We start from the raw sequence: 25,228 nt of genomic DNA on the forward strand, positions 1-25,228 counted from the left end.
ATCCTGTACAGACATCAGAGCATCCATTTATGGTACCTTTGCTTTTTGAATCGTGTTTGCTTTATGAATACAGAACATGGAGCAAAATTATTTGTTGGAAACTGTAAAAACAATGCAGAACTTTGCTTTGCTTACCTCAGAAAACTCTCCCTAAATTACATATTAAGGTAAAAAACAAGTCACCATTCATCCGCAAGTGGGCAGAAAACAGAACATTTTTAGAGATGTTTACCCGGCATGACACGGGAGAGCGTCTGAGAGCTGCGTACTTGCAGGTCTTTCGCAAAACTGTCCTGGAGGGCAAGGGGGACAGTCCTCAACTGCCTTTAGACCTCGAGAGATGGATAGAGAGCCTGCAGGGCACGGAATTGGATTTTTTGTTCCGGCGGGGCAATAGTAGCCGGAAGGACAAAGATGGCTTGTGGTGGAGTCACTCTGAAGAAGAGCAAACGCAATTTAGCATGTTTTGATGTACTGCGGCGCACAGAAAGGCTGCGCTTATTTAGAAGAATATGCACTGCCAGGGTCACTTCCTGAAAATGCCTGATGATGGATGGATTATAATAGTAATCCAGCGAAATTTGACATTTCTTGCCAGACCAAAGCCATAATTACATTTCCATACTTGGCTGTGCAAATACAAAAAAAAAAAAAAAAAAAACTATCCAATTTTCTAGAAATAGTGTCATTTGTTCATGTGTCGTAAACAAATCTGACATTTTTGATAGCGTGATTGGAGGGAAGGTAAGAACATGAAAAGGGCAGGGGTCATCATTGGGGAAGGTGGAAATAATATCTAGAGATTAGATATGGGGTTTTTTTTCTCCTGAGGGCACACATTTTCATCCTAAATTAAATGTGACGTAAATATCAATAATTATTTTGAAAGTGAGGGCAAAGACATAACTTATGAGATCATCTTGTTACATTATATACAGAAAATAAAACAATAACCTGATATTCAGAAGAGTTTTTGCTGGTGGATCCAGTGGGACAATAATATCCAGCTTCACACAGTCCGGTGGGACGCGAGAGACCAGGCTGAGAACAAGACATTCCTAAAAAAAAAAAAATGTTATTGGCTAACATTGATGTTATATATATATATATATATATATATATATATATATATATATATTTGAGATACGAGCGTTTTGAGTTACGAGCGTGGTCGCAGAACAAATGAAAGTGGTATGTAAAAGAACCACTGAATTTGGTTCAATCAAAATAGATCACATTTTATCAATAAAGATTTTCTTTTTTTGGGGGGGGGGTGATTAGATTGCTCAGATACTGTAAAAGTACAATTAACCAGACAATTACCAGCAGGGCAGGGAAGGCAAGCAGCAAGGCTTGAGGCTCCAAGCTGGTTCTGAACAGTACCAGTTGGACAGGGTAAGCCCATTCCTTGCGTCATTCCTGGCGGGCAGTAATAGCCGGCAAGACACAGTGTGGGCTGCACAGTACCTTCAAGTGAAGCCACACAAAGCACAGCAAATCATATCTCATATGCAATGTGACGTGACGACACTCCATCAGCTCACGTCCAAGGCTTTGGATAGATAAGGCGGCCTCATTTGGAACCATTTACACTGCCACGGTCAAATGCGTAGGAAGATAAGACAAACTGGTCGGAAGAAGAGCGGCTTTATTGAAATTTTTACTGTATAATCTTTTATTTAACACTTTACATTATTTTTTTATGCGAATGGATTGTGCTTAACTTTGGATGACCCGCTACTAATGCCCCAAAAAATAAATAAATAAAAAATTCTCAGTCAGGTAGAATTCAAAGGCGTCTCATCTTATTAAAGAAAAAAAAAAGGACAATCCACCATGTTTCCTACCTTCACAGTAGTATCCAGCGGTACATTCAGTGCAGTTGCTCAGGTGCGAATTGCCTGTAACGGAGCTAAAAGTTCCTGCAGGACAGGGAACGGGGGCTGGTGTTCCACGAGGGCAGAAGAAACCAGCCGGACACACAGTCTGATCAGCCTTGCTTGAGCCCCAGTTGCAATAAAAACCAGACCAACAGTCACCTACAGCACAATGTGAGGGATGGATTCATTTGTAAAGACTCATCCATGACAAGAAACTCAAAAGTTTCCCAGTGGACCGTACCCGCTTTAAACCCCCGTTGGCAAAACCCGCCAGGTGGACAAAGAGACCCAGTCGTGTTGTCGGTGGGGTTTGGAAGCGAGGCTCCTATCAGGCAAAGGAATCCATCCAGGCACCATCCAGATGGTTCCACTAAACCTTCAGACTCACAGAAGTGACCTGCGGGACAGGCTAAGCACTCACCTGTGAAGACAAGCAACTGACAGCTTGAAACAGCAACAACATGGCGCAGGTCTAGGACAAGGGTCTTCAATCCTGTTCCTCGAGGGCCATTGTCCTGCCTGTTTTCCATCTCACCCTTCTGCAACACACCTGATTCAAATGATCAGGACCTAGCTGAGATGGAAAACAGACAGGACGCCGGTAGTGATGGGAAAATGAAGCTGCAAATTTGCTTCATGAAACAGTTGTTGTATTTTTGAGTCCTCTAGATGGCACTGTTGGGTTAAATAAAGGGTTGCCTTTTTATTTTCTTTAAATGAAGCACAATTGGTGTTGAACAACTCCCTGCTCCCCTGTATCTGGGCCTCCAACTTTACACCGAGTTAAAAATAAATAAATAAATAAATAATTACAAAAAAATAATAATAAAAATAAAAAATAATATATACAATTTCATATATATATATATATATATATATATATATATATATATATATATATATATATATATATATATATATATATATATATATATATATATAGTTAATTTAATCATTTATTTTATTTATTTTTAATTACTAGAGAAAAAAAATCATTCCCTAATTGCTGATTGATGAATTAATTTCGAGATGTCTCCCAATGCTGTCGCTCATCTTGCATTCAAACTGAAGTTTACCTTCGGAGGTGAGACCCTGACTGGGCCCATATGTGCCTTTAGGGCAGGGAACTGGCCGGCCATCTGGACTCTCCCTAGGACAGAAGAAACCAGCAGGGCAGGGCAGAGGGCTGGAGAGACCAGAAGAACTCCCCCTGGTTGAGCTTAGCCTGAGAGTCTCACAGTGGAAGCCAGCAGGACAGCGCCGACACTCGGTCTGGCCCGACAAATCCTGGTAGAAGCCTTTTAAGAGACGAATGTGAGGCGGTTGGAAATGAATGTACAGGAAAGTGACATTTCGAACATAGCAAGTTATGTGATTACCAGGAAAACAAGGCTTGCAGTCGTCTTTGCCTTTTGCTCCCGTCTCATTTCGGAATGAGCCAGCTGGACAGGGTGAGGGGGCATTGCTGCCTTCTGCACAAAAGTGGCCTGCTGGACAAACACCTCCAGATGCACTTGTTATTGGTGCAGCCGTCTGTGATCCTTCAAGACAGTAGAACCCTGGGGCAAAAAAAATGTTTTTCAAACACTTTCTTAAGCACTGCATCATACTATGTGAAATGTACTTGATCTAATTAAAGAATTTGTTGCTGTTGTTGTTGTGACTTACCAGCGAGGCAGGGTCCAGACACTGCTGAGAGGCCCGTCTCTGAGCAGAAGAAACCCGGACTGCAGCTACGACACTGAGATTCCTCCATCAACCCACTCTGCTCACTTTCAAGTTAAATTATATAGCAGGGAGAAGAAAACACAAAATGTGGCTTAATGCAGGGTTTGAAAATAGACTAGATGCTATCTAATAAACGCTCGGTAGTGATTGAGGCGTTTGACAAAGAATGAGTGCAGCTAAATGTTCATTATTGTGTTTGTAGTTTATGGTGGCGGAAAATAATAAAACCGCCACTATTAAATTACTGGAATTAGCTTTTCCATGATATTCTAATTTATTCAGCTGTACCTGAAATTCATTACAATTATGAGGCAGCTGTAAACTCATTCACTCCCATTGACGGATATAGAAGTCAAAAAGTCCATTCATTCAACCTTTGATGGCAGTGAATGTTAAATATGAGTCCGAAAGCCTTGCAAATATTGAAAGCGAATACGGTCCTCTGCAAATTATGAACCTGAATGTTCCTTTAGGGCATGGCTGTGGTACCAAAGTCCCAGCAGAGCAGAATAAACCAGGAGGGCACAAGAAACCAGTCACGTTGTCCGTTGGGGATGGTTCAGAGGCACCCCCAACGCAAACAAACCCCGCAGCACATGAGCCGCTGGGAAAAGTCTTCCCTACAGAAGAAAACATGGAAATATATTATTAATGCGTTTGCTTTTATGACTCATATAGCAAGAATGTTCCAGCTGAAGCGTCAGTCTGTGGACTCTTTGCACCTGATCCTCGGCAGTACATTCCAGGTTCACACAAAGAGCACTGCCATGCTTCGATCAAGCCTGTCAGATTTCCATAGGAGCCCGCTGGGCAGGGATGTGGAGTTGCTGATTCACTTGGACAGTAAAAGCCTCGCTTGCAGAGAAGTGCAGAAGAAGTTCCTGATTAACACGTAAATGAAACATAAGACTGTTTTGCATTTAGATGAAAAAGAAAAGTAACGGCTGCACTGTAAAAAAAATTTTTAAAAATGCGGGGTGATATTTACTTGAAAAATCCTAGTAAAGTTTTGTCACTCAGAAATTCTAAGTAAATTTTTACAAGAAGAGTTTTTACAAGTTCATTACATTTAAAAAGTCACTCCAAGGTTGAAGCTACTTTACACATTTCATACACCGCTCATTGCAGGAAGTTGGGAGATGGCTACTCTACGCCTGAGCCGAGTGATTAGTAAATGAAGCTTCAAATCTGCTTCATGAACCAGTTGTAGTATTTTTGGACTCCTGTAGATGGCACTCTGGGCTGAAAGCACACTGACTTGCCATTTTTTTCAACCAACAGTGCCATCTAGAGGACTCCAAAATACAACAACTGTTTCATGAAGCAAATTTGAAGCTTCATTTTCCCATCACTACCTGAGCCATGCCACTGCAACAGTCCGTTAGTATATTATTAGTGTCAGGTGCAAACCTCGGAATACTACCTCCAAAGCGACACACGTTTTTTTTTTTTTTGTCCTCCTTCTGGAGTTACCGGCAATATACTGAACCCAAGTCGCACAGCCATAGCTCCGGTGTAGAGCAGCCGTCTCCAAATATGGAGGTTGTCTGTTCAATCCTCAATCACATTGAGCAACCTTGTGTACGAAGTGAGCAATGTGGAAAAAAAAGAAAGCTAACTTCCCTTGAGGTTACTTTTGTTAATTTAATAAACAAATGGAATTTACACAAAAACTCTTCTTGTAAAATTTACTTGAATTTCTGAGTGAAAAAAAATGTACTCATTTTTTTTTTCAAGTAAAAATCACTCCCCATTTTTTTTACAGTGTAAGTTGCCTTTAACCAAACCTTGATCTTGGCAGTAGAAACCAGGAGGGCAAGTATCACAGCTGCCCTGACCCCGTCTGAGCTGGTACTTCCCTGGTTGGCATGGTGTTGGAGCCACACTGCCCTGAAATGACAATTGTATTGATTTTATCAGGCTTTACTGCGCCATTCTGTATCATGGTGCGTCCCACAAAACAGCGCCATCTACAGGTGGCGAAAATCTGGAAAGCCACCTGACTTCTTCGTCTTCACAAAACTTATTTAATTACACATGAAAACCTTTCAACATCCTATCAAAATTGTCAGACCTACTCTCCCCTGCAGACATTTTTTTTTTCCGGCGCAGGGATGAGAAATAACACCGAGGGAAAAAATGTGAGTGAGTAATTATTAGACCAGACTGCAATTATTTTTTTTCAATCTTGTTCTTCCTCTCTCATGCGAAAGTGCTCACCTCAGTTTGTGGATCCATGTTCTAACCCTATCTTGACACTGCCAAACAGCGATTAAATGTTAGCTATACAAAGACACTCATTGTACAAATATTACTGTAGCAAAGTTAGACTATTTTTATATGCCAAGATCAATCCATTTTCTGAGCCGCTTCGCCTCACAAGGGTCGCAGGGGCGCTGGAGCCTATTCCAGCTGCCGTCAGACAGTAGGTAGGGTAGCCACTGAACAGGTTGCCAGCCAATCACAGGGCACATGAAGTGAGGTGACCAAAACACTCCATCCAACTGCCTTCTGTCAAATTTTAGAACCCAAAAAGTTTACCCACCCCTGATTTAGTGCGTCCAATCAACCTACCATGCATGCGTTTGGAATGTGGGAGGAAACCGGAGTACCCGGAGAAAACCCACACAGGCGCGGGGAGAACATACAAACTCCCCACAGGAAGAAATTAAATGGAATTGGATCAATCCCAGCGGCATCCCTGACGATTTCTCAAGGCACCCTGTTCGGGAATCACTAATCCACCTATCAACACTGTGCAATTACCCTTTAAATTCACATGAGCACCGCCTCCAGCGAGCCATTGGTCATGTGATACGTTGCTATGTACGTCACATGACAGAACACATGATTCCTCACACACTATTTAAGAGTGATGAGTGACAATAGCTGCAAGATTCAAGTTGTCTGACCTTCTCACAGTAGTGTCCCGCTGGGCAAACGTGCTGCTGTGGCCTCTCCGAGTTCTGTCCCGGAGGACAGTAGTAGCCGTCTGCACACTGGCCACTCGGTTCACTCGAGCCTCTCGCATGACAGTAATGACCCGCGGGACACGGCCGACACGACTCCACTGATAACCCGCCACCAGAGTCTGTAAGGAATGTTATTACACAGAGCAGAATGTTTACAAAAAATGTAAATGTGTGGTAGGACAAATTGTCGGGTTATCAAATAATGTGGTGAGCGAATTATCATATATAGTAGTGATCTTTTGAACTGAGCAGGAGTTTGTAAAACAAGACCATATAAAGGTGAAATGTATTCTATTTCCAGCAGCTTGCGGTAAGACAAGATTACAAATACTGCGCATGATTAAACCACTTTGCGACGGAAATGATTCAAACGAAAGTTTTCATTTTCTTCTATTACTGAGCTGTAAAAGGCACTCGGGCAGCAGTTCACATGAGGAGATCGCAAAGCAACTAAGAGGATTTAGGTGTTGTATTTCATCTTAGCGTTGTCTCGTTTCTCATCCATGAATAATTAACGAATTGATGGCGCAGTCTGGGATTGTTTGCTCGCTTTGAAAGGAAGAGCAAAGTGATGGAATCCGACAATTTTTTTTTGCAAGTCAGTCCCCCGCCCACCAGCCGCGATCTTGTTACCATTCCGGCCTCAACCCTCCAGCCTTTTTCATAAAAAATTGTCAGCCCCAATTTTTTTGCCGAACATTTCAGTTAACTCAATTTTTGGAGATTCCACTTACTCTGTATTGTTCCAAGAGGACAGGCAAGAGGAAGAAGTGTTCCAAGAGGGCAGTAGTGGCCTGCAGGGCAAAGGGAGGCATGAGGGTCTTCAGAACCTCTCGGGCAGTAGTATCCTGCAGCACAGGGTCCAACTGGGGCTTCCAGGCCAGTTTGGTTGCAGTAAGAACCCGTCTCGCAAGGCTCGGGGTAGGCAGAACCCACAGGACAATAAAAACCTGGAAAAGTAGTGGCAAAGTATCTCTGGAGTTTATCAAGAGGGCTATACGGGTCATGTGAGGCTTATCTATGGCCGTAGCTTTAATAGTCCTATTGGCGAAAAGATTTCGAAAACCACTTTGCTGCAAGAATTTTAAACTGCTCCTCATATCAGTCACTTTTACGAGCACTTCACCCCATCATCTCAATTCCTGAGTGGAAAGTCAAGGTTTCTCACAAATATTTTATTTTCTTCAAGACAGGGTCCCATTACAAGTCTATTGACAATCTATTTTGTCCACTTTTAAGCATTGCTCACGGTGTATTTTTAAGAAGAAATAGAAACATGAGGAAGGGACTACCAGCTCCAGTAGACCTGGGGGAAATCAGGCATATCATAGCAATTACAGAATGTGGGACTACTGTCGTGCACGGGGAATTAAACATTTGCGTGAATGTGTGTGTGTGTGTGTGCGAAGACATGCAGCTCACGGTTGAGATTTACCCACCTTTGGGGCACATATCTCCGATATAGGTGGCACATTTGCCATAATGTGGACTCTTCAGGTGTAGCGGTGAGTGAGTAACAGGAATCTGGTGGGAATCGGACGGCGTATCTATTTTCCACTTGGAGTCTCCCTCTGTAACAGAGCAGGTCAGCATGACAGATGTGAGAGTTAATGTGTTGTCGCACAGGCAAGAAACCAAACAGGAAGTGTGCTGCTGAGACGAACGGTTGTATTTTGAAATTGTCAATGACAGGAGGGTAACAATGGAATTATTTCATTACTAAAAAAAGGTTGCAGTGAAATGTCGTCTCTTTGTGGTACAATTGTCGACTTAAGTGAAGCACACCAGTATCACCGAATGGATCAGAACTTACAAGAACTTGCCGCACAAAAAAGCATGCTGGTTGCGCTTGCATGTGAAAATGATTAAAAAATGAGATCCGTGCGGCGCATCTAAGTGATGAGCTTGATTTATGTTTTGCAATTATTTGCGGCAATTAAGACACTTGAAAATTAAGAATGTTGAAACATTTGAGGGAGGCTCTTCTGCAACAGACATAAGCATGTTGTTTTATTAAAATACATTTGTTATCATGAGGGCGGCACGGTAGAGGACTGGTTAGCACGTCCGCCTCACACTACAGAGGTGCAGGATTCGATTCCCGCTACGGCCTTCCTGTGTAGAGTTTGCATGTTTTCCTTCTGCTTGTGGGTTTTTTCCGGGTACTCCGGTTTCCTCCCACATTTCCAAAACATGATAACGGGACATTCTAAATAGGCCCCAGGTGTGACTGCGAGCATTAGTGGTTGTTTGTCTCTGTGTGCCCTGCAAATTGGCTGGCAACGTGTGATGGGCAAATGAAGCTTCATGAACCAGTTGTAGTATTTTTGGACTCCTGTAGATGGCACTCTCTGATCAACATTGGGCTGAAAGCAAAGTGACTTGACATTTTTTAAACCCTTTATTTCAACCAACAGTGCCATCTAGAGGACTCAAAAATACAACAACTGTTTCATGAAGCAGATTTGAAGCTTCATTTTCCCATCACTACTGGCAACGGGTATACCCCGCCTACAGCCCAAAGACAGCTGAAATAGTCTCCAGCATGCCTGTCACCCTCGAGGAGAAGCGGAACGGAAAATGGAAGGATGGATGGATAGATATTATCAATAGTGATTAACTTCTTTTTACACTTGAATGGATATTAAATGCTATTCGGGATTCTGGGATTGATGACTGTTTCTACATTGTCGACATAGCTCAAATTTGGATGTGAGTTGGACAACCTGGAACCTAGAAAGAAGTATTTCAAATTCCGTTTGATGGGATTATATTTTTGGTGGGAAAATTAGAGGTTGAACCGGATTTTAGAGGTCGCATCTCATCACAGTTGTAGAAACTGAAGAGAGTCATATTTTACCAGTATTGCAGGAGTTGTGGACGCATGACAGGTTGTACATCCAGGACACATTTTCCATTTTTAAAAGGTAGATTTCCCGGAGTATTGCATGAAGACAGCCGAACTGAAAAGAGTTGGCTCGTGGTGTTGGACTGCCTGCACCTGTGTTACAAAAGAATCCCGCAGAACACAAACCTACGACACAAAGGGGGGCAAAAACTAGTTCCAAATACATTAAAAAGTGAATGACTGTCGGGACAGCAGGTGCAATCCCCTCACCTGTAGGCTGTGAGGCTCCAGGACCGAGGCAGTATTTCCCGGGTGGGCAGGGGCGGCAGTGAGACGAGGAGGAAGCGCCTGGATCAGGAAGGAAGCTGCCAGCAAGACAGGGTTTGGGTGAAGCGCTACCCGCTGGGCAGAAGTGTCCAGGGGGACAAATGTCCCCATAAGGCTGGGAGACGGGAGACGGCTCAGTGGATGCTCGTAAACAAAAATATCCTGTGGTAGAAAAAGAAACTGTAGTTAGACATCTCATTAAGAGCCAATTAGGAATCGGCGGAAGTGCTATTGAAGTGCTTGAAAAACTGACAGTTTTAAAGTTGTTGTTTTTTTTTAAATTCTGATAGCTCTTGCTGTAAAAAAAAAAAAAAAAAAGGCAGTCCAAAAGCTATCTAGCAGACGCCACAACAATATTCAACAGAGGTACCTTGGACGCTCTCTGTTATACAAAGTCCCCAGAGTCAGAAGCAAACACGCAGAATCAACATTGAATATCGACAGTCTGTTCCATGTCTGGAACAGACTTCGAGATGTAATCAGGTCTGCTGAGAGTTGAAGCTTTTTCCAAATCAAGTTTGAAGACGTTTGTTTACTGCTGCGCATGACATAAATGCTATCACTTTCAAAATGTCCTAATTTAACTCCAACTGTGTAAGTTTTACTTGAAAGGCCCTGTAAATTTGAGATTTGTGCGTACATACATTATACATGGTTGAAGACGATTGCTGTAATAGTGTTGAATTGTTTTTTAAGATTTCCAGATTTTTGAGGTATGGCTAAAATGGAGCTCAGTGAAATGCTTCAAGATAAACTCCTTTGTTCGCATCAGCGGTTCTCTGGCAACAATTGCGAAATGTCAGCTAGCTCGTGATGTCTACTCGGCAAGAATGAATGTACCCGTTGTTCGGCTGTGAGTGTGCGCATGTCAGGGAGAAAGCCTAGAAATTGAGGATGGGGTTCAAAAAAATGTTTTAAAATTCTGACGTGACAGCCAGCATGTGAAGCAGGGAATGGCCGGAACACCTTGAGCACCTTGTCGCAGCCTGTAAATCTCTTTCAGGAGATATATTTTTATGGTTCAACAGAAATGATGTGAATTTCTTTTTTTTTTTTGTTACGTTTGACAACTTTAAATGAGAGTGGTATTAAACCAGGGGTGGGCAAACTTTTTGATTGGCGGATCACAATGGGTTCTGAAATTTGGCCGGACCAAGAGCAGATGGATGGAGTGTTTTGGTAACCTCACTTCATCAGAGAAAAAAATACATTTAATTTTAAATGAAAGTGAACAAAAGCATGACAACAATATATATGTCTTTGAAAACCCACAGTATTTCGAAAATAAAATAACAAGTTTTATTCATTTAATTTTTTTCAAGTTCGGCGGGCCGGATTAAAACATTTAACGGGCCGCATGTGGCCCTCGGGCCGTAGCTTGCCCACACCTGTATTAAACTTTTTTTTTAAGATTTGCTAATTATGCCAAACCGCAATTTTTTATAAAGTGATCTTAAATTGGCAACCAGTTGGAGAGATGCAAGTCTGCCTTTTGACTTCACTCAATGCGTCCTTGACCAATCCGCCGCCCACACCTCGAACCCACTTCAGCCGTGTACAATTTCCCTCAGGCGACTCTCCTTTCCTACCTGCCTAAGTATGATTAGTACAATAAAATGAAGTGAAAATGTTTGGGTTTTTTTTCATTTACAATACGAAGCAATGAGTCCGTGTGAACGCACAGTTGGGCAAAGAAACTCATCCAGAGATATTCCCTGAATCTTCCCATGAGGGACGAGGTGTCAGACCTGGGCTGCAGGATCCAGACGGCTCAGTCAGAGCAGTGCTGTTGCAGAAGGTGCCTGTGGGGCACGGCGTGCAGTCGCCGAGGGACGTCCTATCAGGCGATGCACTGATAGTTCCCATCGAACAGGGAGATGGCACCATTGAACCTTCGGGACAGTAAAACCCTGGACGAGATGGTATCGTTCCATAAAGTTCACTTCGGTTTTCCCAAATGGGAGTGCACAGATGGTTTTTGTTAACTAGTTTACCTGGTGGACAGCTGTTGCATGCAGATTGTCCAGATGAGGATTGAAAAGCTCCTGGGCCACAGATGGATGGTTTAGCACTACCATATGGACACGCGTGGCCAGGCGGGCACTGACATCCTGTGGCCAAATCAAATCAAAAAGCTCATCTGGTGTTTTCTTGTTTCTGTGTGCATTGTGATATGCGGAAGTGTCCTCATTGGCTAACACGGGTCCTGTATTTGAACCCCACCCAGCGCGGTACCATGGAAACAACGCAACGGTGATGAAAAAGACCCTCCTCGGAGAAATCCTGAGGGAGGCGAGGTGAGGACGCTCAGCAGCAGCAGGCGCCCTGTCAGCAATGAGCTAGCGACTATTAATAGCTTCGGGTTCATTTCATGCCCAAGTTAGCAAAACACACTTGGAGGGGGTGGGAGGTTGATGTGGGGTTTAGTGAGTAGTCATTTCAAAGAATCTTTTGGATGTCAGTGTGATCTACATTAATGGCCCACCGTGCGCTAATGCCAATTAGAGTTTGAGTCAACATGGATAAGCACCTCTTGCATATGTCTGAATTTTATCATTAAGCTTTACTGAGAAGTTAAAAGAAAATTAAGAAAATTGTAAAATAAATCATTTGGAATTTGTGCCAAAAGTTCAATCTTGGTTCCATCAGACCATAAAGTGTTCTAGAGATTTTGTTATGGTCCAATGAAACCAAAGATTCAACTTTTTGGGCCAATAAACAATGTGGAAGGAATTATGTATAGTTTGAAATAGCAGTCAGTGTTACCACAAAACCTGCAGCCGTGTGTAAGAAAGCAAGAAAAAAAAAATGTAAATTAAAAGAAAAAAAAATTGTTGTTTACTGCATGTACAGAACGATTTTGTACTGTGAAAACACATTAAGGTACATAAACAGATTGTTAAAACAGTGCCTTTTAACACGGCAACAACTTTGCTCATTAAAACAGAACAGACCCAAGAGAAAAAAAAATTTTGATATATCATCAAATTTTGTGAACTATAGAGCGCCCCTACTGGTCAAAGAAAAATCCACAGAAAAGCTGCACCGTTGTAAGCCGCATGGTTCAAAATCGAGGAAAAAAGTAGAGGCTTATAGTCCGAAAAATACGGTATGTACAATCAGCGTTAAAGTCTGGTGTGTACCTGGCGGATGTCCAGACACGGACCCCGATGGACAGAACCAACCCGGAGGACAGTAGACGTCGACAGAGGTCTGCGCCCAGGACGGGCAGTAGGACCCCGGGTAGCAAGCTTCACAATCATCCTCCGACTCAGCCCCCACTTTCCCTTGGAAAGTGCCTATTAGGAAAACGGCCCAGCACCGCCGGTCACAATATGTTCACATGCACAAAACAACATTGCACTCCATCGCATGCGTTTGCAAGATGGCCACATTGATTCACTTGGTTAAGCAGCCCATCGACCACTATGACGATTTTATTGGACTGCCATTAGGTTTTACAGCCTCTTTTTCGCATCGTGAATACATTACAGTCTTCTACTGTACTTCGGGGCTTTATGGGACTGTACAGCACCTGCGGAGCCAATGTAGTTAAAAGCAAGCTGTCATCCACAAAGCAAAAGTCAATTGGAGAATTGACAAGGGCTTGGAAAAAAAAAATCATTTGGAAGCAGCTTTCTGATACCAGTTTAGAGTCATTTGATTTCAGAGCCACTTAGGTGATGTCGGCTTTGGTACCTGGGGGACAAGGGCTTGGTTTCATGCTGCCTTCAAGACAATAGTGGCCAGCAGGACACACGGCTCCATGAAAGTGACCCGGGGTTGGCTCACCAGGAACTGCAAATGGAGAGACACCACCTTCTGTATCGGAGACAATAAAATTTTGTCAGATGTCTTTGTTTATTAGGTTAACTTGAAAAGTGTCAAATTTAGAAGACATTTGTCTTTTTTTTTTCACCGCGATTTTAAGACAGATTTACAAATGAAGGCACAATTTGAAGTAGTAATATTAGAAACGGATATGGCAAAAATTGTTTCATGTACACATTGACATCACCTGTGATATTATTAAAGGGTGTGGCACTTGTGGAACCTTCCGTGCAGTAGAATCCAGGATTGCAGGGTCCAGATGGGGACGAGAGGCCAGTTTGAGCACAGTAATGGCCGGGCGAACAAAGCTGACAGTCATCAACAGACGTTGCACCTTGAACACACAAAATTCTTATGAGCAAATTATTGGTCATGATTACAGAAAGAGCAGTTGTGACATGAGCTGCTTTTAAATATAAATAAATATCCATATAATTGGTGTTCGAATAGGTATTGTTTAGTATTTTCTATATTACTGTAGTAAACACTAGTGATGGGAAAATGACGCTTCAAATTTGCTTCATGAAACAGTTGTTTTACTTTTGAGTCCTTTAGATGGCACTGTTGGGTTAAAAAATGTCAAGTCAGTGTGCTTTCAGCCCAATGTTGATCAGAGAGTGCCATCGACAGGAGTCCAAAAATACTACAACTGGTTCATGAAGCAGATTTGAAGCTTCATTTACCCCTCACTAGTAAACACTCAAGGGAAAAAATCTGTTGTTTTCCTTTCAAGAAAAACGAGAACTTGCATATTGGACAATGTCTAATGGTTCACCTTCGATGGAGCTAAAAGTGCCTGCAGGACATGCAAGCGGAATGCTGGCCCCCTCGAGGCAGTAGGAGCCTGGAGGGCACCGCCCCCCAGTTGTGCCATCCTCAGGCTGGGCAGAGACAGACCTGTGGATGCAGAGGTAACTAAAGCAGAGGAGGGAGAAGAAAAAGATGGGTTGGGGGGTGTGGGAAGTGATAGTTGTGAAAGCACAAAGGACATTTACTTATATCGTGCGTCCAACAAGGTCTCTTGACCTACTTAGACAAATTATTATGGGGGCAATTGATGAAATACTGAAAGTAAATGTGATTTGTTTAGATACTCAGTGGTTTTTAAAGTATTCCAGTGACCCTGTTATAAGGAAAATAGAGAAACTGTACTCAAATAAGTGCAAGTCTCTGGAACGAAAATTGGCCTATAAAAAAAATTAGGCTTCAAAATGATGAACAATCAAGTCATTCTCTCCGCCCTCAAAGATTGTGGGCGTGTCCATTGAATGCTTTAAAAACATGGCCCGCCTCACGATCAACTGCCAATGAAATACTGCGCGTCTTTTTTATGCCTGCACATCCCTACGTGTTTCAGCTGCTCATACATAAATGGCTGGAATATAGTATTCCCCGTGATGGCGAACAATGAGGCGTTCTAAAATGGCCATGCCAGCCTGGAGGCCTTCTCCATGCACACGCTGTCAAGTCAGAATTTTTGCTTTTTTTTTTTTTTTTTTTTTTTTTTTTTTTTTTTTTAAATACCTTCCTCACTCTTTGGCCTTTTTTTTTTCTGAAATTCGCACGAACAACAAGGTACTCTAAAGCATGCCTGCCAATGGACAATCCAAAAATGCATTTTTAGGGTGTAGTCATGGCTTATTAACGAGCGAACTGCACATTACAATTGTACCTGATCACCACTGATTCGGGTCAAGATGCTCAAGTTCTTGCATAGTAGTGCAGAGGGAAAAGTAGAGAAAACTAGTGATGGGAAAATGAAGCTTCAAATTTGCTTCATGAAACAGTTGTTGTATTTTTGAGTCCTCTAGATGGCACTGTTGCTTTAAAAAATGGGAGGTCAGTGTGCTTTCAGCCCAATGTTGATCCGAGAGTGCCATCTACAGGAGTCCAAAAATACTACAACTGGTTCATGAAACAGATTTGAAGCTTCATTTACCCATCACTCGTGAAAACAGTTCAGCGCGATATCATGACAACTGAGTACTACATAATCCTCAGTCTTTGCACGTTTCTAGCCGTTATCTAAGAATAATGTATTTAGAACGGGTCTTCCGACAAAAAACTAAAAAGTTCTCAATCATATGTTTAGAAACGTTGATCGGGATTACATCCAAGCACATTTAACTTGAAAGATAAATACAACTGAATTTTACATAGGCAGTGATTATTTCAAGTACCACTGGAGGGTGCCCATGTACCACTGAGTTGTATGAATGTTAAATAAACCCATAAAAATGTCAACTCCTTCAAAAAATGTGTCCACTGAAACAAAACTTGACACTCTGCTTTCACAAAACTAACGGATTAAGACATCTAGGGCAATAAATTTGGATAAAGGGAGAAATTCACAGATGTATCCATACATTTGCTTTTCTTACAAGTGAGTTATGCCATGACGAGACTTTGTGAAGTGAGTGCTCAGGCTTACCCGGGAAAGCAGAGCCCAGTGGGAACTTGCAATCCAGAGGAGGCGCAGTACGCACCAGGAGGACAGAGTTCACAGCCCGACTCAGTGGACAAACCCATCTGGCCGCTGAACGTGCCAGCTGGGCATGGGAATGCTACACCAGACCGTGACCCTGTGGACAAAATCGCATACCATATGTACAGCTGGTCGGGGAGCACACATCACAGAAGAGTCGAAAAAGACCGTCTTTATCATGATTATACGCCGATATAACCATTTGCCAAATAATGAGCTGTTTGCTGATACAACCACCTGCTTGGCGGGAGCAAATTAAAATAATGAATTTGACCAACCAGAACACAAGCATTGCACGTGCTTTATATTGGTATAAGTGAACTCGTGGCCATGACTTGTGTCCCGCATAGTCTGATAATACGCAATTTGCGTCAAAATGGCTTCTGTCCTACCTGGTGGGCAATAGTGTCCATTAGGACACAGCGTGGGAGTGTGAATCCAGGACATATTGCCTGCGTCGACATCCATGAAGCCGGCACAGTAAAATCCTGCTGGGCATGTAACACACTCGGCCTGTGGAGAGGCAATTTGCAAATTTATATTCGGAGAAAATGTTACAACAATGAGCAGATGTTTATGACGGAAAACAGACGTGAACCCTTGAGCCACTTTTTTTATGTATGAACGATAAACTTTGTGATGGACACGCAGATGCGCCAACGCTTTCAAGGGAAGCGGAACATACTCCTGAGTATGCAATTAAAACATTAAACTTACATCGGACAGATTTTAAAAGGTTATACGGGCTCACCCGGAGAACACAGCGACATCAAGTAGTACAAAGACTGTATTAAGAAAAAAATGCCGCTTTTACTAACTAATAATGCTCCCGTATGATTGAACCTGTCAGGTAATTATAATTTAACAAGAAACTTTTATTATTGTGTTTTTAGGTCCTGCTGTGGCGGAAGGAAATAAAATGACTTGTCAATGTGATGTATTGCAGTTGCTACATCATTGTAAACTATAACCACAATAATTCACAACTTGTTTTTTTTTGTTGTTGTTTTTTTTTAAATGCATCTGTGGACAAATTGACAGAAGAAAAGGAGAAATGCATCCCAGCATATCATAACAATGCCTAAATATGGTGCTAACATGCCCAGGGGGTGTTGTAAGAGGCGGGGTACTCTGATTGGACATGAAATAAGTGCTCGGATCCTCCAGCAATGTCGTAACATAATTGCTGCATCACTGCTGATTTCTCAAATAAAAAGTTCAACATCCCAGAGCTCAAAAAATGTTTGGGATGAAAGAAAAGTGCATAGTTTCTTCTTTTTATGATTGTTTTTTTTCTTTTCTTTTTTTTTTTGTTCTTGCAGTGGAGCGGAACTTGTTAAAAAAGTTAGATTTTTTTATTTGTGTTAGTTCACTCACCGGCTATCAATTAAAATGGCTTCTGGTTAAAGCCAAATAAAGTTCAGCTGTTTGTTGTCACATTCTACAGCTCAAGGTCTGTGGAAAACTTTCACAACATTAGACGGATCTTGTTGTTTAAAGATATTAGTCAGGAGAAGAGTATAAAAGTATGTTTTTTTTAAACCACATTTTAACAGGGGTGTGTATACTTTTAAATATTTGTTTTCATTTCCTCAGTTTTTTTATAATGTTGCGTATTGCTGCCACACCAGAAAAAAAATGAAATAGACGTATGTAAAAACGTGAAACTTATCATGTAAAAAGGGGAAACTTATTATGTAAGAACGTGAAAACTATCATGTAAATATGTGAAAATGATCATGGGCACTCTGGCATTTGAATTTTTCACAGTTGAGCTAAAATGTAATTTTTCCCGTTTTTATATGAGAAGTTTCACAATTTTACATCATAATTATCACGGTATTACATGGTAATTATCACGTTTTTACAAAAGTTAAAAAAATTTTACGTGATAATTTTCAAATTTTTACGTTAGAAGTTTCACTTCTTTCTCCCGAGTGTGGCAGCAATTTGCTTCCGTAATGTATACGAATAATCTGCGTATTAATTTTTCTTTTTTAACTTCTATTAGCGATAGACATCACTTAATGACAATGGGAAAATGTGTATTCCAGAGTATAACCACTACATTCCATTTTACAGATGTACCTAATATTCTGAATCCAACATGATACAACTCGGAAGGTCTGACTTTAGAGCGTGTGGGTTTTCATTTCCCAGGAAGTCATGACGAGACTATTAACAAAATCTTTCTTACTTGCCCAGGTAGATTTTGAAAGGTCCCTGGCAAGCAGGGTACTGGTCTGTGAGATCCAGGTGGACACCTGTTCCCTGTGGGGCAAGGTATTGATGCATTCAGGCTTGGGCAGTAGAACCCTCCTGAGCACATGAGAGAAGGGAACGAGAGCCCTCTAGTGGTGCAGAGGAACCCTAAGAGGAGAGCAGACACACCTGTCAACTAAAAAGAATAATTGTTGCAAAAATGCGTTTAATTAGTGCTGACCTGAAGGACACGGCAGGCAGTCAGATATTTGACTGTTCATGGTGTGGTTGCTGTAACGTCCGATGGGACAAGGTAATGGAGCCGAGGAGCCCTGGGGACAATAATGGCCCTCAGGACAGCGGTCGCCTGTCAAACCATCATCGGCTGGTGTGGGAGACGAGGCGCCGGCAGCGCAGTAGTAGCCAGCCTTACACTGGCCTGATGCAACAGCCATCCCATGAGATGCACAGAACAAACCTACACAGGCAGAACACGTTAAGAACTCGATTTTTGGTCCGCATTGTGCCAGTCGTCATTGTTGGGGAATTTAATTGGAGCTTAATGTTATGAGTTAGCTGACAGGAGTTGTCCCGATCCGATCATGTGATCGATAATCGCGGCCCATCCCGTGATTTGCAGCTGATCGGTATCGGGTGAAATCGATCGGATTTTTAACATTTTCTCAGTTTCCTAAAGTCGAGAATAAAATATTTCATTTGGTGTCTTGGTTTGAACCACTGCTGACTTACAGCCATATGAAAAGTTACCCTTACTTTGAGAAAAAAAAAACATGACAAGATGCGATCTTGGCCAGCAAAGTCTACTCCAGGGGGTGTCAAACATACGGCCCGCGGGCCAGATCAGGCCCGCAAGTGGGTTTAATCCGGCCAGCGTGAAAATTTGATAAATTATAAAAATAAGTACAGCCCAACTTAATATACAGCCGCCCCAAAATTCGCCAAATGGACGATGTTTGTTGCACACAAGTCAGATACATCTCTAGACATAATTCAACGGACTTTTACCATAACTTCAGATCTTTTAATATGTATAGTAAAATTCAATTTAGGGTCTTTCGGTAAACCTTTCATTCAAAGTGTTATCCTTGATCTCCACTAGCAATGCTCAGACGAGTAGAGCAACTTGAACAAGGAATTAGCCTGGATGTCACAATTTCTAATTCAAAACAAACCAAAAACAAAGCTAAGAAAAATGTGTGTGATGACCTGGCGGACATGCTAGGCAGTCCTGCTCCTTTCCCATCTGAGTGAAAGGATTGATGGATCCAACTGGACATGGGTAGAGGAATTTAGACCATGTTCCAACTGGGCAATAATGACCCAATGGACACTCATATAATGACCCGTTTCTGCTTCCAGGACAATAGAACCTGTCCAAATAGAACATTGAATGAATCAGGAGAGTGCGGCGTCATTTTGTTCCATCATTAAGTGTGTTCCGATAATCAATTTTACAAACATGTAAGTGTAATACGTGTTGTCTTGCATTTACCCCTGGGGACAGGCGCTGCAGCTGGCTCGGCCGTCCTCGGCGCTGATGGTTCCCCGGGGACAGAGCTGAGGAGCCGCAGAGCCCTCGGAACAATAATAACCTAGTTGCGTGTATGCCACAGAGTCATGAAAGAGAGGCACACTTAAGCACAAAAGCGCAGACACTCACAACCCACAGCGGATGCGCTTCGATTTCCATTGTCAACACGGCAGCTGTTCAAGTTTAGGACTATTAACTTGAAGAAGAGCTTTGTTTACAGCTGAGCAGGCTTGCGCTGGGCTTATGTAAATTCCAAATGAAATTATTTTCCTTAGAGTCTCCATTTGCCTTTGTTTTCTTTTGTGACATGCATAGTAAGGCTTGTGACGTGATGTTGTCTGTCTAACAGCTTTTTCCCAAACTGCCTCAAGTGGCTACACACATTTCATTTTTTTTTCAAATGTGAGAGCCCAGACATGACTTCATTCGTGTTAATAATCACAGTGAAAAAAGATCAACACAGCACACCACACACTTAAACCTGTCGTAGTAGTGATGGGAAAATGAAGCTTCAAATTTGCTTCATGAAACACTTGTTGTATTTTTGAGTCCTCTAGATGGCACTGTTGGGTTAAAAAAAATGGCAAGTTAGTGTGCTTTCAGCCCAATGTTGATCAGAGAGCGCCATCTACAGGAGTCCAAAAATACTACAACTGGTTCATGAAGCAGATTTGAAGCTTCATTTAGCCATCACTAGTACTAAGGCCGAGTTTACACTATGTTCCAGGTGGCCATGGCAAGCCATTTTCTTCTCCGTATTCAAGTCTTGCTAAATGTTCTCGTCGTCTATCACGTTATCTGTAACAAAGCTTTGGGGAGAAGTAACTGGTGGATCAATCCAAGAATCAGGCCTTTGCAGTCTTTGATTGGAAGGGCAAGAAAATCCTCAAATTTTATATTTTTTTTTTTTGTGAGCACATTATGCTTCGCTTCAGAAAAAAAAAAAAGCATGTGTGGATCACCTTTTGGACACAGTCCGCCACCGTCTTCTGCTGAATTTGGGTCAGGCCGAACCGCACCCCCTGCGCAGAAGAAACCTTCCAAGCATTTTCCGGAAGGCGCCGAGAGGCCGGCAGCGTCACAGAAGTGACTAGGGAGACAAGGCTCACAATCCTCCTGAGAAGGAGATAAGAGGACCCTAATAAATAAATAAATAAATAGATCAATTTTAAAAAAAGGATGAAGAGCGAAGACCTAATGAAAATGAGTGTTACTCATTTTAACATACACAAAGGATTAAGTATTGATTGGCTGTCACAATGAAAACCGTTAATTACTGTAAGTAATGTATAGACATGGCGGGGCACAGCTGGGCGATAGATTCCATTAATTTACAATAACGCTAAAGGACAAGTGTGTAAAACCGCACACGGACGCGATGTTTTCAGTCATAAATAAATACGTGATGAAAAAAGAAATTGGGTTTCTTTCTTATTTTGCTCTCTCTCGATAACTGCATTTAATATAGGACTGCAGAAGTTGGCCCGTAGAAATATAAAACGTCCAGGATACATTGCATTTATGAAAAAATTAAGAACAATTTCTACCAATTTGTATACTGAATGGGTGGAAAAGTAAACAACTGGTCAGCACAATGGCCTCACAGTGCAGAGGTCGTGGGTTCGATTCCGGCTTGCAGTTTTTATGTTTTCTGGATGGTTGTTCGACTTTGTGTGTCCTGCGATTGGCTGCCAACAAAAATCCATGGTGTGCCACCCCAACTGCTCGATGGATGATAGCTGGGATAGGCTCCAGCACGCCCCGAACCCCCAGTTTGGAAAAGCGACTCAGATAATAGATGGATGTATGGATGTATACTGAATCTGTATAGGAGAAGAAGCTGCTGACAAATGAGTGATTTTTAACCAATGTCACCTGGGAGGCGAATTTGGTGAAGTTAGAGAAAGTACCACGAGGACATGGCAGAGGATGGACACTGGCCCGGGGACAATAATGGCCAACAGGACAGGGCCCCCCGTGACCTAGTGAGGCACACAGAGAAGAAAAAGGTTGCATTTTGATGTCTCAAAACAGGCCCATTGAAGGAGATTCAGCCTCATATAAGCGTCAGGCGAGCTGCCAGATTATAAATGAGCAACACATCCTGCGTGCTTGTTTACCTGCAGCCTGCGAGACGGGTTGAGGAGCGGTGTTTCCACGTAAGCAGTAATATCCTTCCTGACACGCTCCACTGACAGCTGTGCCATTTATGGACGAGCAGTAATGGCCAACATCACATTGCTTGCACTGAGAGACGGACCAGTATCCCGGGTCAGGACCGTACGTTCCCTCAGGACAGCTTCTCAAGTCCAAGCCAGTTCTTTCGGGGCAGTAGAAGCCTGCAAAACAAATATTAGGACTTAAAATGAAATAATAAAGTACAATTAACAATATTAAAATGGGATTCAAATGTACAATTTTAATACAAGATGAATCCATATTTAAGCCGACATTGAACTCAAAGGTGTATTGGAAAATTGTTAGAGACAACTATGTAATGGTTTATATTTTTTTTCTAATCGGGCATGTGCAACCTCTGCTTCTTAGGGATAAAAAAAAAAGAAAAAAAAAAACTGTTCCTAATATTTTGCAAAACCTCAAGATAGCAAGGTGCTTTGTCAATACCCTGTTTGTTTGTTTGTTTTTTCAGTAGTATCCATCAGTGATGCGAAAGTGAAGCTTCAAATTTGCTTCATGAACAAGTTGTTGTATTTTTGAGTCCTCTAGATGGCACTGTTGCTTTAAAAAAAGGTTTTAAAAAATGGCAAGTCTTTGTGCTTCCAGCCCAATGTTGATCAGAGAGTGCCATCTATAGGAGTCCAAAAGTACTACAACTGGTTCATGAAGCTGATTTGAAGCTTCATTTAACCATCACTACTGAAGTGCACAACTCCAGGAAAATCCTGTGATTCCACAGTCAGAATGCTTTCCAAACTATGACACAAGCCAATTTGTATTTCATGGAAAGCTATTTAGTGCGAAACACAAATTAAGAGTAAGAAGTTATAGAAGCAAGCTTGGGCTGCTTTTGTTTGTGTCCAAGGATTCTTGAGCTGGACACACTTTCAATTCCACACAAAAGTCATGTATATTGATAGGGTGGGATTCAAAGTTTCAAAAGGGGAGACATGTCATAGGCGAGTGTACCACTGCTGTGGTCTCTCGGTTATTCAGCTGGAGGGAGCAAAAACAATGCGTTCAGCTATTGATTGCAAAGTCAACATTCAACCTTTAGCCCCGGGAACTGCGCGTTTCATCAGCCAATGTGCAGTACGGGTATGTTGTCATCGGGGACGGTGGAGGTTTCGACTAGGTCTGCCATAACAATTTAAGTTTAGCTTCTGTCAACAATAATAAAATCCTCTGGTTGTTTGTTTTCTTTTTTTTTATTTACACTGCGCCCATCCCTGATCCATCACCTCCACTTTGGATTGCAAATTATTAACACCTCATACTAAACCAGAATCACCTGGCCTGACTTCATTTTGACAATGAACCAAATCAGCGGCGCACATTTGGTGCTGTTCAGTCACTCTATTAAAAAGTCATCGCCCATTAATGACTGTTAACAAGACTGTTAAACGTATCAAACCTGGAGGGCAAAGATGCATGGTGCCCCTCACGCAGTACCAGCCTGGATGACAGGGCTCACACTGAGTGGCATGTGTAACGGCGACATATGTCCCCGGATCACAAGGTATTGGTTCAGCGGTCCCTTCGGGGCAGTAGGAGCCTTCAGGACAGGGTCCACCTGTCAGTCCATCGGTGGGGGTGGGGGTGACAGCTCCCCCAAGACAGTAAAACCTACATAAAATAATAAAATGAATCAGGTGAAGTCGACTGTGAAAAATAAGATATGTGGGAAAAAAAATGTCAAACATCTCAAATATATTCTTGCTTTTTTTCAACCACAATGGCCGAAGGAGGGAAAAACATGGATTTAATTGCAGATACGCTTGCGAGGCCATTTTCAAGATGGACGTTTCAAGAGAAGCGAGGCCGTCTAACACTCACTTTGTACTATTTAAGTGTGTATCTATATATTATTTGTCCAGCCGTGGTGTCATAAATGATGGTATTATGAGGAGTATTTATTCAAGTAGGACTTCACTGAAGGCCTGCGTGTGAAATGCACGGCCCTCCACTGCTTTTTGCCCACCATTTATACAAGACAGAGTATGAAGTCCGTACCCTCCAAGGCAGCGTCCAGTGGGGGAAGTCAGCCCAGCTCTGTTGCAGTAAAATCCCGCAAGACACGTTTGACAGTCCTCCTGTTTGTGCAGGCCTGTGCTGTTTGACCAGCTGCCCACGGGACATTCCATAGGAGCAGTGGTGCCTGGAAGAAAAGACTTAAGCTGTCCAAATGAAAACATGATGGTGAGAAAAGCACCACAAATGCACTGTATGTGACTTTTTCCAGGTGAAAAAGTGAGAGAAATAACTGACTTGGATGCCACAATCAGGATAGGAGAAAAAAAAAGGCCTCCTTTCAATGAAAATGCCTCCGCTGTGAGGAGACATTCATCTGAAGAAAGCAGTGTTAAAAGTTACAAGATAAATGTTGTCAGAGAATTCTTTTAGGCCACCAGATGGTAATTAGCATGAATAAAACATGGGTGGCCTTCGACTAGGACGGAGCAGAATGTTAACTGCACGCAGCATACATTTGCTTACATTAGCTTGTAAAACAAGCCGCATTTGTGCTACATCGGACAAACCTGTGACTCTAATTTAAAAAATGGAGGCTTCAAAAAAATAAAGGCTGTGACTAAAGTGCCCAGCGCCAACCTTTGGGTAGCTTACCACTGCAGTCGGTATCCCCATAAAAGTGGTACGCTACAGAAATCTTGGTATAAGGCAGAATTTTTGACCCAAAGAATTTGGTGCCAAACTTGATAGCACTTAAAGAGTAATCTATTAATTGTATAGTTTTTTTGGCATCAGCTGGTAAAAAAAGAAGGACAGCTTGACTCTCATTTTGCTCTTTGCAACACTAGAGTCAAGTGTAATTACTCATCAATTACAATAGGTGGCAGTGGCGCTCTCATTTAATATTTTTTTTGGGGCGAAGTCATGCACTTTGTCTTCAGTTAGAGACTAAAAAGCATTGTTATAGTTATTGTTTGTTGCAAGTTGATTTATATTTATTTGTTTTTGCAGTTAAAAAAGATGTTATCAAGAGGGGTAATTAGAACAATTTTTAAGACAAATTATACTATTTATAGTCGTGGCGGAGAGTTGGGGGGTGCATAAGATGTCTTCTTCTTCCTAGGGGACCAAAATATAAAAATAATTGAGAGGCACTGCTTGATACCATTTTTATATTCTTAGGCTTTCAACCAGGCACTTCTTATGGAGTTTTATTCATTTATTATGTCTAATTGTTTTGAATTATTTTAGATC

At 42.0% G+C, this 25,228-nt stretch overlaps 1 protein-coding gene across 1 annotated transcript in view; it reads right to left on the minus strand.

The window, feature by feature from the left end:
• LOC148333368 (uncharacterized) overlaps positions 1–25,228 on the minus strand; it is a 61,229-nt gene that overhangs the window by 21,599 nt on the left and 14,402 nt on the right. Inside the window, 33 exon segments of the mRNA XM_088300638.1 lie at positions 233–435; positions 955–1,058; positions 1,324–1,473; positions 1,848–2,039; positions 2,122–2,301; positions 2,957–3,178; positions 3,260–3,439; positions 3,549–3,652; positions 4,066–4,228; positions 4,331–4,489; positions 5,396–5,498; positions 6,521–6,699; positions 7,315–7,530; positions 8,020–8,151; positions 9,441–9,614; positions 9,699–9,917; positions 11,504–11,665; positions 11,750–11,866; positions 12,899–13,054; positions 13,455–13,577; positions 13,774–13,920; positions 14,362–14,501; positions 16,018–16,168; positions 16,464–16,584; positions 18,269–18,441; positions 18,515–18,751; positions 19,501–19,664; positions 19,787–19,886; positions 20,788–20,941; positions 21,701–21,807; positions 21,946–22,164; positions 23,418–23,629; positions 24,017–24,161. Of these exon segments, the coding sequence (XP_088156764.1) occupies positions 233–435; positions 955–1,058; positions 1,324–1,473; positions 1,848–2,039; positions 2,122–2,301; positions 2,957–3,178; positions 3,260–3,439; positions 3,549–3,652; positions 4,066–4,228; positions 4,331–4,489; positions 5,396–5,498; positions 6,521–6,699; positions 7,315–7,530; positions 8,020–8,151; positions 9,441–9,614; positions 9,699–9,917; positions 11,504–11,665; positions 11,750–11,866; positions 12,899–13,054; positions 13,455–13,577; positions 13,774–13,920; positions 14,362–14,501; positions 16,018–16,168; positions 16,464–16,584; positions 18,269–18,441; positions 18,515–18,751; positions 19,501–19,664; positions 19,787–19,886; positions 20,788–20,941; positions 21,701–21,807; positions 21,946–22,164; positions 23,418–23,629; positions 24,017–24,161 (5,308 nt within the window).

The sequence above is a fragment of the Idiotropiscis lumnitzeri genome, chromosome 7 (genome assembly GCF_059441095.1).
Source record: "Idiotropiscis lumnitzeri isolate Australia: NSW breed Sydney's pygmy pipehorse chromosome 7, RoL_Ilum_1.0, whole genome shotgun sequence".
Classification (NCBI taxonomy): domain Eukaryota; kingdom Metazoa; phylum Chordata; class Actinopteri; order Syngnathiformes; family Syngnathidae; genus Idiotropiscis; species Idiotropiscis lumnitzeri.